Here is an 18,624-nt window from a genome sequence, read left to right on the forward strand (position 1 = left end):
CGTTAACTGTAATTTATTATGAATAGAATAGTTAAATATAAAATATTTAGATATTATAAATTGATTGATGAAGTAAAACAATAACATGAGATTGAGAAATAATTCAGCAACTCTTTATTTAAAGTTTAATTGCACATACGAGTTGTATTTAATAGCAATCAGTTGGGGGAAGTTCATCTAAAAGTTGAGTGTTTCGTTTACTATATTTAGCGACCAATATAGTTTACCAAATAAAATAAAAAGAAAACAATTAAGGTGAAGTACTTTTAATTTCCAAAGTATTTGAGATTATTTATTATATAAACCCACCTTTTGTCGATTTTCCAGAATAACTACATTTAACCTCCTGAGTCATCACATTGTTTAGACTACTAGAGCATAAGAAACAAATGATAAAAAAAAAAAAAAACATTTTTGAAAAATGATATTTCTTTCATATGTTATGCTATGTCCTCTGTAGTGGACACCAGGACTCAGTTGTTAAAAAATGTAAATGACATGAAATTATATGTATAGGCAAAAACAATGGGATTTTCTTTTTCAATCACCAATAAATGTTGGGGTTTCAGGATTTATTTTAACTAAAATTTGTATAAAGATGATTCTCAAATATGTTATGAAAGATATAATGGAATGAACTGATGCACCATTTTACTTTATGCAATATGTGGGTAAAATGGCCATAAATTAATATTCCCATTTAATGCAATGTATCTATACACTGTATCTAATGTGCACATTAATGTGTTCTTGGAGCAACATTTAATGAAAAAATAAGTGTAATAATTGGAGTAATAATTAGCAACATTTTAATAATAATATCTAATATAACTTATTTCCATATTCACTTGTTGTGTCTCCCAAAATGCCTGATAAACATGATTTAAGTCCTGATATCCTCTACAGTGGACATGTATGAAATCAACGTCCTGTTCTGTAACAGAAAGTCGTTTTTTTTATTTGAAACCCCATAACGTTTTCCTGAGATGTTGGTTTATGAAATACAATTTGAAAATTAGTCCTACTTAAATTATAATTACAATATATTATCATATTTCCATAAGAGTGCTACATTTGATCACTAAATTAATGTCAGACATTTTTAAAGACTAAGAATAAGTTGTTTTCATGGTGAAACCTCCAAACATTTGGTATCTCTGAAAAGTCCTGAATGTGCTCTTTACAGGACACCCAGGTTGTGACATGTGTGGTGTCAGAGAAATTCACTAAAATATAACTACAGTGGACAAAAGTCTATTCCTGGGTCCCAGGAGGATATAAAGTATAGCAAGCAGCCATTATCGGGGCCAAGCGCAAAGAAGACGATAAGACATACCAACATGGCTGGGAGTGTCAGACCAACTGCAGCAAGGAGCAATTAAAGACATATAAAAATGAATTTAGGCAAAATGGCTGAAAAAACATATACATTAACTAAAAATATGATTTAATGGATTATCACTTTCGACCAGAAGGTGGCGCAGTTACGAAATGTATGTAGTGTGGTCAGAGTGAGGTGACAATGACAAACCTTAAGACCAAGGGCATTACAATAGGAAAGATTTATTCAAAAGTTATTAGCATTTTGGAAATGTTGTTATAACTTTTTAACCACAAGGTGGAGCTGCCCTGAAACGTTATGAGTACCTTCGAGGCATGGTGCCGATGACTCATACAGAGTTTCGTAAGGATACGCTAATGCATTCATAAAGTATAGCATTTTATATCACAGTACTGTATTGAAGTCAATGGCAATTTCATGTCTTGTTCTATTATAGCGCCAAAAAGGTTTTGAAGATATTGGCAAATGTTTTTTAAGCGCTAAATCACAAACGCTACACAACCCGTTAGACGAAACCTAGCATGTTTGGTATCGTTGGACTCGGCAAGGATTCAGGAGCTGAAAAAAGTTACTCCCGTGAAAACAAGTTGACCACACCCAAAGCTATAAGCGTTTGAAAAAATTATAATTTTACCACTAGGTGGCGCTGGTCCGAAACTCAGTCTCCTTCAGGGCATCGTACTGATGACCCATACCAAGTTTCGTAACAATCCGTTTATGCGTTTTAAAAATGCAGCATTTTAGCACAAAATTCAAAATGGCTGATAAGGTAAAATTGGATATCATTAGACTCGGCATGTTCCCCTGCTTTTTGGGCAAACCGTTCAGAAGAGTTATTAGCAAAAATAGCCATTTTTCGTATCTCCGGACCAGTAGGTGGCGCTGTGCCGAAACACAGCATGTAGCCTCAGGTCATGCTTGTGATGACATGCATAGATATCATATAAAGGCTAGATGTCTCGTGCGCGCTGCTGGCCAATGGAGGTCGACGTCCGCACACGGCGGCCATCATACCACAGTGTGCTCGCTCACTCGTAACATGGTGCATGTACTTTTAAATAACCCTAACTTGCTCAATTTTCTACCGATTTTCAAACGGTTTGGTTTGTTATAAACGTCAGAGATGTAGCTATGACACTGCATACATATGAATAATTATAACATAAATGTTCAAGCATTCGGAATTATAGCCACGTTAATAACGTTTGTAAGAAACCAAACCGTTTGTAAATCCGTCAAGATTTCAGCGAGATAAGAGGATTTTTGTGCGTGCTGATCACTCACCTTAATTCACTGCTCCCCTGTGGTTAGATGGTGATGCCGGAAGTGACTCCGCCTTAACACATCTAGCCTTTATATGATATCTATGATGACATGTACCAAGTTTGGTCTGAATACGATAAAGCGTTGCAGAGATACAGCCTTACGTCTGTTTTCGCAAGCGCTATGTAAAATTAGTTTGAGTGTTATTCAATAACGGTTGGGTTTGTCAAAAAGATTTTAATAACTTTTTTCCATCATTGTCTGAAGAAGATCGGATTCAATTGTCATGAAAATCAGACAATCCGTCTAGGAGAATTCGAAAAAAGTAGGTTTTTCAGAGAATTCAAAATGGCGGACAAATTTTCATGACAGAAAATGACGTCATAGAGTGCAATCGAATCGTCTAGAGCAATTTTGTTTCTAGCCCTTATGGTTCAAAAGTTATTAGCATAAACGTGTGAAACTTTGGACAGTTGGTGGCGCTAGAGGAATTGATTTGGAGACTCCAAATTTGCTATGGTGACAGATCAGACTGTCCTCTATAAGTGTGCCAAATTTGATAACTTTCCCGTAAGTGGTTCTATGGGCTGCCATAGACTCCCAGAGCGGAAGAAGAACGCCAACAATTTCAATAGGTGCTTGGTGCCTAATAACTACGGTATATTGTGAAATATACTGTTACCGTGAAATAGAATTAGTTATTGATACCATGATACAGAATTTTGATCATACCACCCATATTCTTAAGCATAACATAATATTTAATACTCTGCCTATAATCAAGAATGCTAAGGTGTTAGGTTTTATTTGATGGCTTATAAAGACACTTATCATAATAGGCCCATTAAGCTCAGAACCCCCTGAACCTCAGCAAGAGGAAAAGTAATAAAGAAACTGCAGCCTTTCTTAAAATAAGATAAACAAACAGGTTAAAGGAACCATGTTTAAATTAAATAAACACCTAAAGTTTATAATAAACATTATATGCTTTGTTTTTCTTAGATGGATGCTGAATAATGCCAAATAGTAAAACTGAATCTAGCAAATATGATCAGCAGTTTTTAATCAGTTAGGCTGTGCAATCAAACATAATTAATCTTAATTTTTATTTACATTAAAACACAAAGTATTTGGAACATACACACACCTTATAATCACACTGCCGACTGTTCATGTTTGCATTTTTTTTTATTAATCAATTCTGTCATTGTATGACAAAACATGAGCGTTTCTATAAGGGATTAATCTTGATTTAATACTCAATTAATTGGAAGGCTATTCAAGTTAGGTTTACTAATTTGATCAATTTAACTGTTCAAATCCCTCACCCTGAGTATTGGTAACAATGACGTTTATTTTCATGAACGCCCCTAATAAAGTAATCCGCCTAATGCAATTACAAATAGACTTTTTGTTTGGGTTTGTGATTGATTTGAAGCTGTAATCAGTTGATTCACCGGCAATGCCCCATTTATAATCCCTTCAACACATAATAACATCTGCTTATGATTGAGGAATGTGATGGGGATTATAGATGCAGATCATAAACAACATGTAAAAGGTGAATGACCTGCTCACACCTCAAATCAATCACAAACTTGATTGCGAATGACTGGTCTCCACTGATACTTCTGCTGTTTTGTCCAACTCCAACAGTCAACTGGCAACGTCAATATGTCAAGGTGACCTGACAGCCATGGACACTGGTATTTCCACTTTAACAGGTGTTCCTGTCACCTTATTTTCCGTCGTGTTTACAGTAATGTCTACCCCCCATCTGAAAGGCTAAACACACCCCTTTCTCCACCAACCACGGCTTATGAAGCAAGTGACGTGCGTGTGTATAGCTGTCATTCTCTTGGCCTGGAGTACACTCAGCTTTGTTTTGATTGATTGATTGATTGGAGGAAAAACACGAGCTGTTACCTTTAATGCCACATTTACACTTGTACACAATGTAATTCAGATCACTAAGTTAAAAGTTCAGTAATAGTCAGAGGGATAGTTCTCTCAAAAATAAAAAATCTGTCATAAGTTTCTTCAAACCTGTAAGACTCTCTTTCTTCAATAAAATACAAAAGATATTTTGAAGAATGTTTTTGTCCATACAATGAAAGTCAATTGGACCCCAGTGATTTTCTTTAGGGACACAAAAATAAGGTTTGGAAAGACATGATGACAGAATTATATATATTTTTTTAAATGTCCTATCCCTTTAAAGTGAGTGATGTATATAAGAATGCAGATAGATCGCATATTTATATATATACATATATTCTTTTTCCACTCTTTTCACTGGTTGCTTCATTTACACCATCCATCTGTCCAAACATCTTCTAGATCACCATGGCACCTTGATTAAGACAGCTAAGGAGGGAGTAAGGCCATCTCTCCTCTTTATATAAGTCCTGATCCTCCAGCAGTCTGAATGCACCATGGTCACCATCTTCTTTTCACCCTGAGAGCACTACTTATGCTAAATACAGTTTAGCGCTTAAAATAACCGCCCATACATGTCCATGTGACACTCACAGTCACAAGAGCTTCCAGTACATTGTCACCGGGACAGACACCAGTGAACATCAGGAAGAAGAAAGGGGAGAGGTGGTGCTTATACAGTCTTGTGTGCCTCTGCCTACTTGCGAAAGAACTTCAAGTAGACCACCGCCCCCAAGATGGCCAGCTCCATGATGATAATGACTGACAGTAGCAGTTTGTTCGTCACCAGTCTGAAATGACAGGAAAGGAAGAGGCTTGATTGAGTATATTCTCAGAAATAAATTTGGAAATAATTCTAGTGATGTAAAATGTGTTTCGTAAGAGTGCAAGCCACACCGTCTGGACATTGCGCGCAGGATTTTCCTGCTGCGGCTTAGGTTCTCTCCAGTGTGAACCAACTGATAAGGGAGTAATAGAAGAGAAAGAGAGAAGAAGTGAATTCATTCTAGGCATTTCACTCGTGTAGTTTATTATCTGCTTGTTCAACAGTAACAATAATGGTGGAATGGTGTAGATATCTCTTGCTCACTCTGTCTCTTGTGCGGTCCAGTTGATCTCTCTGTTCTCCAAGCTCCTCAATGATGTCAGTGCCAATCATGTCAGTCTCTGCTGCAATCTGTTGACTTCGCTCAATACTTTTTGACGCATTATTTAGAGACTCTGTCCCCTGGATGAGCAAAGCACGCTGTGACTGAAGATGAGTCTGCAAAAACAAACATAACAATTAGTAACTCTTTAACTGAGACCTGCTGCATTCTCACTTATAATACCAGTGTCCGTCTTTAGCCATAATTACTGATCTGGTTAACTGACACCAAATACAGATAATACTACAATAGACATCACATGATCCTCCAGAAATCATTCTAAAATGCTAATTTGATGCTCAAAAAACATTCATTATTATTATCAATGTTGAAAACAGTTGTGTACAATTTATCCAGGATTCTCTGATGAATAGAAAGTTATATTTCATTTATTTGAAATAGAATATTTGATAACATTTTAAATGTCTTTATGGATCATGTGACACGGAAGACTAGAGTAATGATGCTAAAATTTCAGCTTTGCATCACAGAAATAAATTACATTTTAAAATGTATTAAAATAGAAAACAGTTCATCTAAATTGTAATAATATTTCACAAGATGACTGTTTTTTTATGAAATAAATGCAGCTTTGGTGAGCACAAGAGACTTCTTTTAAAAACATTTAAAAAATCTTACTGATCCCAAACTTTTGAACACCAGTATAAGTGTTATTTGTTTAATTACTTGATTCATAATGCTTAATGGGAGGAGTCTTTGTATTTTTGTCTGATTTTCAAATACTTTATTAACTTAAATTATGTAATGTTGTAATTGATCTCACTGCTGGTTGGTTTGGTTCCAGGCTTGGAACGACTGAAGCCAGAAAAAATGAATGGGGGGAAATATGTATGAAGCTGAAGACTGATGAAAAAGTGAGCAGTAACTGTTCCCTCACTGAATCAAACAAGTGATTCACTTCCTCAGTTTCAGAGAGTTCAGGAACAGGACTCTTGGGACATACTGCATGACCTTGCTCAAGGCAACCTCCTGTGTGCGCAATAGAAAAAAAAAATCATTCCACCCCAGCGCAACAGGCATCTTTGTTTGAACAGTGGTAGGGAGTGAACCTGCATCTCACACTGTTAACAAATGCGCGTGTGGAATGACACATTTTTTTAATAACATGATAAATAGAATGAATTACTTTGAATGCATATTTAAGACTCACCTCAATCAATCAATGAAATAAAACAAACCGAGAAGACCGAGTATCTTTCTTTTGTTGAAGAACACAATATACGTCTTATACATATGCTTACATAACACTTGTGGAATGCTGGCAAGGTGTGTCATTAAAAAACACACAGGGAAGATAGAGATCTCTAGTATTCAAAATATTTATGTACTAAGAATTTCCTGGGATACAAATTTGTGGTAATGGGTTGTAACCAGTTCTAGCCTGTTGAAAACTAGATCCAACTGGAGAGATGTAGAAACTCTCTGCCATCATTGTACCATTGAGCAAGACTTGAGTGTCATCAAGGAAGAGCAGCTTGAATTTAAACAACAATTGCTAACAATAACTTTCTAATCCAAACCCTTTCATATGCATGTGAATGCGTGTAATTCATGACAGAATCTTCAATATTATGCGAACTACTCCTTTCTAATGAAGGATTGGTAAGACTTACACTCTGGTCATTCTGTGCAGCATATATCCCTTGTCTGCTGTCTCCAAGGTGACTCGAAAACCCTGGTGTTGCTGAGAGGCGTATGTCTCTCTGCAGTTTGGCCAAATCTCGCCGGTACAGTCGAATCTTTGTTGACATGGGGGTTCGGAAGGATGACGGAGCGCCAAACAGCTCCTGTTCCATGCCCTGAAGCTAGGAGAGACATCACACATTCAGTCAGTTAGTGCTCATGTTTGAGACTACGACTCATGCTCACCAAGGCTGCATTCATTTGATCAAAAATACAGTAAAAACACAGGTTGTGAAATAATTTATACAATTTAAAATAACTTCTATATTCATATGTTAAAGTGTAACTTATCCATGTAATGGCAAAGCTGAGCTCAGTGTCACATGATCCTTTAGAAATCATTCGAATATGCTAATTTGGTGCTCAAGAAACATTTATTATTACTATCAATGTTGAAAACAGTAAACAAAATAAAATCAGGATTCTTTGATGAACAGAAAGAACAACATTTATTTGAAATAGAAATATATAAATGTCTTTACTGTCACTTTTAATCTATTTAAAAGTGCCCTTGATGAATAAAAGTATACATTTCTCTTTTTTATTTTTATCTTACTGACCCCAAACTTCACTAATTAGCTAGTGTACTGTGTATTGTTATTTCTACAACAATAAATAATTGTAATATGTTAAACACAATAGTAACAACAATACATAGAACAATAGTATTGTGAACAGCTTTTGTTCACACAGCGCGCGTTCCGGGACTGAACACGGCAATACTAGGTCCCCAACCCGGCATTGATGCCGGCATCAATCCCGGGTCGTGGTTGCGTTCACACAGAAGGCGTTCTGGCAATTTGCCGGTATCATCGCACTGTGTGAAAGGGGCTGTAAGTGATGACGCTGAAGCCGGGATCGTTCGCCAGTTAGTGAAACGGTACGTAATGCGCAAGTTTATGATCGAATCAGAGAAAAAATGCACAAGCGTGGTTTCTCGAGAGAGAAATCCCAGCTCATAAGCAAACTTAAGACGCTGCTGAGACATTACAAGTCACATCAATGTGACGTGTCTTTACGGGTTGTGTGTGAACGCACTCTAATGTAATAATAATACAATAATGTAACTGATTTAGAACACTTAGCACTGGTTTGTGTGTCCTAACAAGGCAGATATTCACTGGTTGTCTGAAGCACTACTGCCACCTGGTGTCTCAAACTGTTTCAAACAAACTGAGCAACGTAAATCAAAGCTTTCATGACAATTATGTGAATTAATCTCCAAACCTGTCACCCTCTCTGCACCTTTCTAGTGGAATGAGCTGCCAACCTCCACCCTATGCTGACACCATAAAAAAATGTGCTTCTGAATCTAAATTTCTAATAAACCTAGCATGGTTTGCATGAAAATCTAAAGTAAATTTCACCAGGGTTCCTACTCTTTTAGTGTACATTTTATGCAACAGTAGGCTACTGTGTCAATGCCCAAAAATTTCAATATCAAAATATCATAAAACTTTCTCATCGTTAATTATTGCTTGAAGTTAATGACAGCTGCCAAATCAAATGTCATTTGGTTTTTAAAGAGAATATAAATTTGTTTCCTAATCTAAGTTTCTAAAAAACTTTGCATGGTTTGCATGAAAATTCAAATGTCATGTAAATTTCATCAGGGTTCCAACTCTTTTAGAGTACATTGTATGCAACAGTACTGTGTCAATGCCCAAAAATCCAGTAGCAGTTTTAACATTAAGTGACATGGCATCTGACGCACAGAAGCCAATGGCACATGTCACTATGCGTATTGGCACATCCGGTCTTCATTGGCATGTGCCAGTGGATGCCATGTCTCACGACATGTGTCACTGACATTATTGGCATGTGCCAGTGGTGGATAGTGGCATGTGTCACTGACATCACGACACACTGACACTGACATGACACCAGACTGACACGAGTCGCGGAACATGTCACAGTGTTACGACTTGGGACACCTCCAGTAGTGACTGACAGATTAATCGAACACCTATAGCCTACTAACGTAATTGTGGCACAAAATCCTAAATAGATAGCCTAATTTTGTGATATTTAAAATATCAGTTAAACAAATTAAAGTGCATTCATATTTTTTCAAACGTGTTATTTGTGTCACGTCTGTATTTGATTGGTATGTGCCACTGAATGTTGTTTATCTCGCAAAGTCACAAACTGCCCATTCTAGGAAAGACACGAAATAAATCTCTCATGGGTCACTACGAATAACGTAACAGTCGCGTCCGTTACTGTAAACCTTTATTTTTGCGTGATGCTGCACAGACGCACGCCAGTAGGTGTCACAGTATAAGTGAGTGGAACACTGGCCAGCGCAAGATTCTCATCTGTGGCTTTAATATTTCAAGTCCTTCCAAAAAAGTGTAAAAAAATTCATTATTAAAAATCATTTGTTTGTTAAGCTATAGGCCTATCTGAAAAGGAGTATATACCGAGCTACTAGCAATATTCTTTATTTAAATACAAGTGCAAAAAAAGTGCTCAGTGCATTTTAAAAATTCAACAAATGTTCAGTCGCGCAGGACCTTCCTCAGTAGCCTACCTTTAATATTTCAAAAATAATTTTATGGAATTATTCAATAAATAAAATATTTTTTTCTTGTACAAATTAACTATGTGCACATAATCTACATTATACTCCGGCAGACAGCTGCAGGTGTCACTACTGGAGGTGCCACAACATAAAGAGACATGTCAGTTTTAGTGACACAGGCCAACTGGCATGTGCCAGTGGATATTGGCATGTGTCACTAAAACGTGAGATGTGCCAATGGATTGCGTCATATGCCACTTGCATAACAATTTGCTTTATGCTGTCAAAAAATATCATTTATAACATCGCTAAGTTAGTGTGTATTGTGTAGCCTACAACATACATAATTCGATACAATTATTTTTGAAATATTAAAGCCACAGATGAGAATCTTGCGCTGGCCAGTGTTCCACTCACTTATACTGTGACACCTACTGGCGTGCGTCTGTGCAGCATCACGCAAAAATAAAGGTTTACAGTAACGGACGCGACTGTTACGTTATTCGTAGTGACCCATGAGAGATTTATTTCGTGTCTTTCCTAGAATGGGCAGTTTGTGACTTTGCGAGATAAACAACATAAAGTAGCACTGGTATTACACAACATTCAGTGGCACATACCAATCAAATACAGACGTGACACAAATAACACGTTTGAAAAAATATTAATGCACTTTAATTTGTCTAATTTATATTTTAAATATCACAAAATTAGGCTATTTATTTAGGATTTTGTGCCACAATTACGTTAGTAGGCTATAGGTGTTCGATTAATCTGTCAGTCACTACTGGAGGTGTCCCAAGTCGCAACACGGTGACATGTTCCGCGACTCGTGTCATGTCAGTGTCAGTGTGTCGTGATGTCAGTGACACATGCCACTATCCACCACTGGCACATGCCAATAATGTCAGTGATACATGTCACTATCCACTGGCACATGCCAATGAAGACTGGATGTGCCAATACGCATAGTGACATGTGCCATTGGCTTCTGTGCGTCAGATGCCATGTCACTTAATGTTAATACCGCCTCTCCAAAAATTTCAATATCAGAACATCATAAAACTTTCCCATCATTAACTATTGCTTGAAGTTAATGACAGCTGCCAAATCAAATGTCATTTGGTTTTTATTGAGATTAATATTTTATAGAGATTGCACTCTCAAAAAAAAAAAAATCTAAATCTAATTATCTAAATTATAGAAGATGTTTAGGATTTTCTATAGAAATTAAAATGACTCTTTAATTTGACTTTTCTAGGGCTAGAAATCACAGTTTTAAGATTGTGTGCAAACTTTCATCTATGTGAATCAAGAAGACTGACATCAAAGTCAACATTGTAACATACCACTTCTTCAGCCTCTGAAACACGCTCATCAAAGTCCCTGACAATCCTCTTCCTTTCCTCTGGAAAACAAAAAGAGTGAAAAAGATGGGTTTAGTCCAGAAAGCCACCTTAACAACACAAGGCAGACAACTGACAATGGGAGACATCAGGGGAAGACTGACATCTTACAGTTTCCACCTGCAGCCACCTGAGACATAACAATAATAACAATTATGACTAAAATAAGACTAAAAAGCAAAAACGTATGCTTACAAAATACCCAAACCATATTTCTGTCCTGCACTATGTCTGAATACTCTCTAGTCATGATTCAGTTGTAGATATAAAGAATGTATTCACCTCCCTGGCACCTCTGCACCCGTTCAGGCATCAACTTCACTTCTTCATATAGAGATTTATACATCTCATGCAGCTTTTCAAGCTCCTCAGAAGACATATTGCGAGCGATTTTAACGAAGCCTAAAGAAAATAAACGTTACTTTTCGAAATCATTAGAATGAGAATAAATGAGAATGAAAATAAAATCGGCTTCTCGGGCAATAACAAGATCCTCGGGATAGCAGCTGATGCTTCCGTGTCGGACCTCGTGATTATAGGTGGTTTTGATTTAGCCTGAAAACAATAAGGGAGCGAAAGACCCAAGCCATTATTTTTTTTAAATCTTAACACCTAAAAAGCAGTGATTTAATATATACGTGTATGAATTACAATTTAAAATGCGTAATATTGCAAAATCTAACAAAAATGTGCAACAGTTCAACAGGGCACACATATAGACAGCTTGCGCCACAAATGCATTGTGGGATCTGTAGTTTACATTTTCCAGAACACAAATAAATTGGTTTTAAAAATGTGACCGGCCAGTCGAAGCTCCAGCAGACTGAAAAAGCGCACATATATCCGTAATTATCTTGTATAAACGACTTATTAAGATTGTACCATGGCTTGACCCAAATTAATCAAGAATCACGTGTTCACATTCCTCTTATTGATTTTAGCTCCTGAAAAACGATTCAGTTTCATTTTCAAAACATTTTTATTGGCATTTTACAATACTAGAAAAACACCAACACTCTCTCTCTTACACACACACACACACACACACACACACACACGAGAGAGAGAGAGAGAGAGAGAGAGAGAGAGAGAGAGAGAGAGAGAGAGAGAGAGAGAGAGAGAGAGAGAGAGAGAGAGAGAGAGAGAGAGAGAGAGAGAGAGAGAGAGAGAGAGAGAGAGAAATTAATTATATAGCCTAGAAATAAACATTAAGGTGCAAATAAAATAACCATTTTAAAATAAAACAGCAAGACATTAATGAATATTCAGAATAAATTGTCCAGACAATGGAAACTACAATCCCATCATTCCCTGGGACCACAGCTGTAGATGTGAGTGGGAGGCTGAACACATTCACACCGACAGAGACAGACGGGAGTAAAGCACACAGTGTCATGATGCTTATGCTCGTGGTGTTTGCGGCTGGTTTAGGGCTGGTCGCGCTGATTTTAAGGCTGCTGTCCCCTCAAATCAGGTAAGCAATTCTGCCTCTCTTTTTTTCTTTTTTGAAGAGAAAGATTTGAAAATGCTATTCAGTCTTATTTATTATAAAAGGACTATGCATGAAAACATTCATTCTTTCTGTAAAACAAGAGCATAATGTTCATGAGAGATGAGAACATTATGATGTGGGCAGAAATAGAAATAGTCTATGAATGTAAAGAAAGCATTGTAGCCACTGAAGCGTAGAGCCCAGTGTAAGACAGTCCAGTCTTATAATTATATAGTCACAGCTGTTAATCTAACCGAACTCGACCTTTTAATAATTGATAACACATTGTACGTTACACGATTTTATTTAGCGATTGTAAAATGAGCGCCGCAATCAGCAGTGTTGATGAATGTGAATGTTCAGGACAGGTTGCCTCTTGGTAGACCCGCCTCCTCTTGACATGATCTGCTCTAGAAACCAACCAATAGAATGACAGCATGGGCGGATCGCCCCGCCTCTTAGCGTAACCGCGCTGCTTCATTGGCTCCAGTGGGACGGATAAATGCATATAATCATAGTTTAGGACTGCCTGTTATATATGTAATTTATAATTTATATGGTAATTCTTATATAATTTATATTATTATACAAGTAATAGGCAAGAAATAGCTTTGAGAGTGCAATCTATATAACATAAAATAATTTTCTTTATTAAAAATAAATCAATTTGATTTAGCGCAGCTCTCATTAACTTCAAGCAATAGTTAACAATGGGGACGTTTTATGATATTCTGATATTTAAATCTTTGGGCACATTGGGGGGGAAAAACGTAATGCATTAAAACATCCATTTCCAATTATGAATCAAGACTTTCCCTTATTGGTTATGTGTGGATTGCTGTGTTGTACAGTGAGAGCTGGTGTTTAATATATCAGACATAAACACACATAAACACCTTGCTAGTTGTACCTGTCCTGTATTAGGTGTACCTGGGTGTACCTGTATTAGGTACCTACCCCAATCTCAAAACTGCCTTAATTCTTCGTGAAGTAGATTCAACAAGGTGCTGTTATCATTCCTCCGAGATTTTGGTCCATATTGACATGATAGTATCGCGCAGTTGCTGCAGATTTGTTGACTTCACATCCATGATGTGAATCTCCCGTTGCACCACATACTAAAGGTGCTCTAGTGGATTGAGATCTGGTGACTGTGGAGGCCATTTGAGTATTTGAACTCATTGTCATGTTCAAGAAACCAGTTTGAGATGATTTGAGCTTTGTGACGGGGACGTTATCCTGCTGGAAGTAGCCATCAGAAGATACACTATGGTCATAAAGGGATGGAAATGGTCAGCTACAATACTCGGGTAGACTGTGGCATTTAAACGATCCTCAATTGGTACTAAGGTTCCAAAGTGTGCCAATAAAATATCCCTCACACCATTACATCACCACAAGCCTGAACTGTTGATACAAGACAGGATAAAACATTTTATGAAATTGATAAATAAATCTATTTATTTTAACTTTCCATGTTTGTGCAGGAAATATGCAGCAGGAGGAATGTGTCGATCCACAGCACGGTTAGATGGAAAAGTTGCCTTGATCACAGGAGCAAACTCAGGAATTGGGAAGGAAACAGCTTTGGATTTAGCTTTTCGAGGTCTGTCCAACTCCTCAACACCTTTACTAAATACCTTATATCTTATGAAATAATTTAATTAATTAAGTTTAGATAAACAGGATTACTGTACAGCTGAAGTAACAGTTCAGACCTGTTTGCTAACAGGTGCACATGTGATTCTGGCATGTCGTGATGTGGAGAAAGGTGAAGAGGCGGCGACAGAAATCCGAACACGAGTGGGTGGAGCTAAAGTGGAGGTGAGGGAACTGGACCTGGCCGACACCTGCTCCATCCGGGCCTTCGCTCAGAGATTCCTGCGAGGTACTGCCTTATTATGTCTGATGCAGTTCAACCACCCTCACTTCAAAGCAAATATATACAGTATATCAACAATCTCAGACAAGGAGTCTTCCAAGCCCCAGATATTTAAGTTTACAGTTAATGTGTTTGGTCTCTTCATTTAGAGGTAAATCACCTGCACATCCTCATCAATAATGCTGGTGTCATGATGTGTCCTTATATGAAAACGGCCGATGGCTTTGAGATGCAGATTGGGGTCAATCATCTGGGTGAGTGTGAATAATACTTGTATTTACGCAAATATTACAAAATGTGACATTAAAAAGCAAGTAAAATTACAGCGGGAGGCCTCGTCTCTCTTGCCTCCCCTGAGACCATTGAGTTTTACCAGACCCCCTAAAGTATGCAGTGGGTTTAGTGAGAGGACTCACGCCTGCACCTCTTCATTCAGGTCACTTCCTGCTGACATATCTCCTCATTGGTCTGCTGAAGCGTAGCGCGCCGTCACGAATCGTGGTTGTTTCTTCCCTGGCACATAATTTCGGCTGGATTCGATTCCACGACCTGCACAGTCAGGGCAGCTACAACAGCGGGCTTGCCTACTGCCAGAGCAAGCTGGCCAACGTGCTTTTCACACGCGAGCTTGCGCGCAGGCTCAACGGTGAGTGCTGTGGATCAAACAAGGATCTAAAATGAAAAAAAGAAATAGTACATTCTGTATCCTGCTTTGCAGCAAATGTCAGTTTTGACTTGTATTTTATCAGGGTCAAATGTGACCGTGAACTCTCTGCACCCGGGGACGGTGAGGTCGGAGCTGGTGCGTCATTCTACTGCAATGTCGCTGCTGTTTGCTGTCTTCTCCATGTTCCTCAAGACCCCGAAGGAAGGAGCTCAAACGTCTGTCTATTGCGCCGTCGCTGAGGAGCTCCAGTCAATCTCAGGCAAACATTTCAGGTACAGCACACTTCAGAACGGTTGCTTGATGCTGAAGGTACATTTTTCAAGATATCCTGAATATTGTTAATCATATAAAAAAGTGGATGGGGATGGGGACTGGGACGGGGGGTCAAACACCATAAACACCATAAACGAATTGTTAAAGGGATAGTTCACCTTTAATAACTTATCATTATTTCCAAACCATTTCTCAAAGTATCATCTTTTGTTTTCTATGGAAAATCATACAGGTTTGGAACAACACGAGAGTGAGTAAATGACAGAATTTTCATTTTTGGGTGAACTATCCCTTTTAAGCAGTCCATGCATGCATTCACTATATTCCAACTCATCTGAAGTCATATAATAGCCTTTTATGTTAAAACAGATTAATATTTAAATGATTATTTACAAAAAAAAATTGCAGCTCATGCATTTCATTTGGTATTGGCATATTATTAAACATCTCTCTCTCTCCTTGTGTCTCCCACACAGTGATTGTGTCCCAGCTTTTGTGGCCCCTCAGGGACGGAGTGAGGAGACGGCACGGAATCTGTGGGATGTAAGCTGTGAATTGTTAGGCATTGAATGGGACTGAAACATTAATTTGACCCGCTTAATGTCTCTTCCACCCTTTATTCTTAGACATTTTCAGTGATCTCTTCTTATGTTTTGCTTGGTTTTGTTTGAAACACTTATGTACATTTTCTCTAATCTATGCTTTCAATAGCACAATCCATCTTATGCCTTTTCGCCAATTTTCTATCATGCCCTTGTGACAAGCAAGTTTGAGTTTTTTCTACTCTAGAACAAATCTGTGGAGAATTTTGATTTCACCGTTTGTATTTTGAACGCTGCTTTAACTCCCATCTCAGTATTCTCACATGAAGCTGCATATTGAAGTCTTTTATACAGATGTGCTTTTAACTACTGTGGAACAATCATGACCAGAGATAAATATTTAAATATATACAGTGAAAAAAAGTGTCATTTGTGTATTTTCCTTTCTTTATTTGCTAAAAGATACAAATACACAAGGATATTGTTGCAAATAATATCAACAGATTTTTGATACTATGATCAAGAGGTTCATTATTAAAGCAAGTATTAAAAAAATTAACTCAAACAAAATTAATCTAAAAACTGAGATTTATTATTTCATCTCCCGGTTTCACAGACAAGGCTTAAGCCTAGTCCCAGACTAAAATGCATGTTCGAGCTGTTTTAACTGAAAGCAACTTGCACTGGCATATCTTAAAATATGTAAATGCTATTGTTTTGTCTCAAGATGCACACCAGTAATGTTTTTTCTAAGGCACGTTAATAAATCTAAGCCCTGTCTGTGAAACCAGAAAAAGTCAGTATTGTTTTTTGTTTTTTTGAAAATAGCTTTTTATAAAGCTAAATACATATTTATTAACTCATTTAAAATTAATATGTCCTTTCAGGAGACATTCTTTGTCACTCTAATTGGATTCAGACATAAGTACGTCTGTCTCTTTGGCAACATCTCTGTAACAGTTTTATTCATTTTAATATGTGCATAGGTTCTGTAAACCAAATTTGTTCAGATTTTTTTTTCTATTCTCTACAGAAATAAAACAGACATAGTCCCTTAAAAGGAAAGTTCAACAAAAAAAAGGAAATCTGTCATGATTCACTCACCCTCGTGTCATTCCAAACCTGTATGACTTTCTTTTGTGGAATATAAAAGATGATATTTTGAGAAATGTCTCAGTGTTTTATTTGTCCATACAATTGAAGTCAATTAGCGCTAGTGTTTTTCGGTTACTAGTGTTCTTCAAAATATCATCTTTAATGTTTTGCAGAATAACGGGTCATACAGGTTTGGAATGACATGAAGTGAATGATGACAAGATTTTCATTTTTGGGTAAACTTGGGTAACATATCCCTAATAAGAGATTTACTTTACACAATAACATTTATACACATTCCACATTATAAAACAAATTACAGGAGGGTCAGTGACAGTTTAATCTGATTAACATACAGTATATACACACACTCTCTCACATACATTCATAAAGAGTGCACATAATTTCAGGGTGTGAATTGTAGGGTAATTTGTATTATAGACAAACACGTAAGCAATGTTTTACTGATACAGTATATTTCAAATTGCCATGTTCTACCCAGAATCCCTTATTTTCCCGTTGTAACTGTTAGTTTAAGTTTTGCAATATCTAAGATACGGCTTATGTTTGTTCACAGAGCTCACTCATCATAATGCCTGTGAATCACACCTTCCCTTTTAATACGTTTTTTGTAGTTCAACCACATCTGAGTGCAATCTCTCAGTGAGGACCAGAATAAACAGCCTTGTTTTTTTTTGTTTTGTTTTTTTAAGGCTGAAGAGACAATAAATGTATAGAGAAAGCATTGTAAACTTGCCATGAACTCAAATTAGAATTAATATCATGGCACATGCAGACTAATTTTACTACCATATGACCTCATTCCATCAGGATGAGATTTAGACACAGTGATTAGTCTTTTTGACATAGATGAAAAGAAAAAAAATATTTTCCTGAGGTAGGAGAGAATAAGCCAAGTCAAATACTGAAGAAGTACACAGATGTGAATGTTTTTTTATCCTTAATTGTATCTCTGGCCCTGTTAAATGTAACCTTGGACAGTTTTCTTTCTTATAGAGACCAGCAAAAGTGGCACAGTGGTGATTCATTTCCTGGCATATTATTATTTCACTCTAACCAATCAAAGCAGAGCAGGATAACTTGGTGTTCACAATGGGGATTGGTAGTGGTTATCAGTTGTTGGCCTGTCGTTGCCGTGAAGATTGTTCATGATGCTCCGAAAGCCATTGGCGGCAGATGTTGTGCATGACAGAGTCACCTGAGCTTTCAGCGGCCCGCATCACATCCTGTACTAAAGGAGTCGCCTTTACAAGCTCAAGCTTCACAGCCTGGAGATACGCTGCCCGCAGCTTACTGCACTGGAGATATGCCTTTATCTACAGAGAGA

At 37.3% G+C, this 18,624-nt stretch overlaps 3 protein-coding genes across 4 annotated transcripts in view; 1 reads left to right on the forward strand and 2 right to left on the reverse strand.

Annotated features, from left to right (window-relative positions):
* Positions 1-4,518: 4,518 nt before the first annotated feature.
* On the reverse strand, positions 4,519-11,863 carry vti1b (vesicle transport through interaction with t-SNAREs 1B). The gene is made up of 6 exons (XM_082154911.1): positions 11,608-11,863; positions 11,269-11,327; positions 7,326-7,517; positions 5,634-5,807; positions 5,441-5,502; positions 4,519-5,334 (listed from the first exon to the last, which is right to left on the reverse strand). The coding sequence occupies exons 1-6, from the start codon at positions 11,702-11,704 to the stop codon at positions 5,241-5,243; spliced, it is 678 nt and encodes a 225-aa protein (XP_082011037.1). The 5' UTR covers positions 11,705-11,863; the 3' UTR covers positions 4,519-5,240.
* A 636-nt stretch (positions 11,864-12,499) lies between these two features.
* On the forward strand, positions 12,500-16,607 carry rdh12 (retinol dehydrogenase 12). Its single transcript, XM_082154962.1, has 7 exons — positions 12,500-12,799; positions 14,305-14,423; positions 14,550-14,705; positions 14,849-14,953; positions 15,136-15,345; positions 15,449-15,638; positions 16,116-16,607. The coding sequence occupies exons 1-7, from the start codon at positions 12,612-12,614 to the stop codon at positions 16,216-16,218; spliced, it is 1,071 nt and encodes a 356-aa protein (XP_082011088.1). The 5' UTR covers positions 12,500-12,611; the 3' UTR covers positions 16,219-16,607.
* A 510-nt stretch (positions 16,608-17,117) lies between these two features.
* The window catches only part of zfyve26 (zinc finger, FYVE domain containing 26), a 31,605-nt gene continuing 30,098 nt past the window's right edge, over positions 17,118-18,624 (reverse strand). For both annotated transcript variants that reach the window (XM_082154949.1, XM_082154948.1), the window contains exon 41: positions 17,118-18,613. In XM_082154949.1, coding sequence (XP_082011075.1) covers positions 18,410-18,613 — 204 coding nt within the window. In that variant the 3' untranslated portion in view covers positions 17,118-18,409. The remainder of the gene's footprint in view (positions 18,614-18,624) is intronic.

The sequence above is a fragment of the Leuciscus leuciscus genome (assembly GCF_965113295.1).
Source record: "Leuciscus leuciscus genome assembly, chromosome: 22".
Classification (NCBI taxonomy): domain Eukaryota; kingdom Metazoa; phylum Chordata; class Actinopteri; order Cypriniformes; family Leuciscidae; genus Leuciscus; species Leuciscus leuciscus.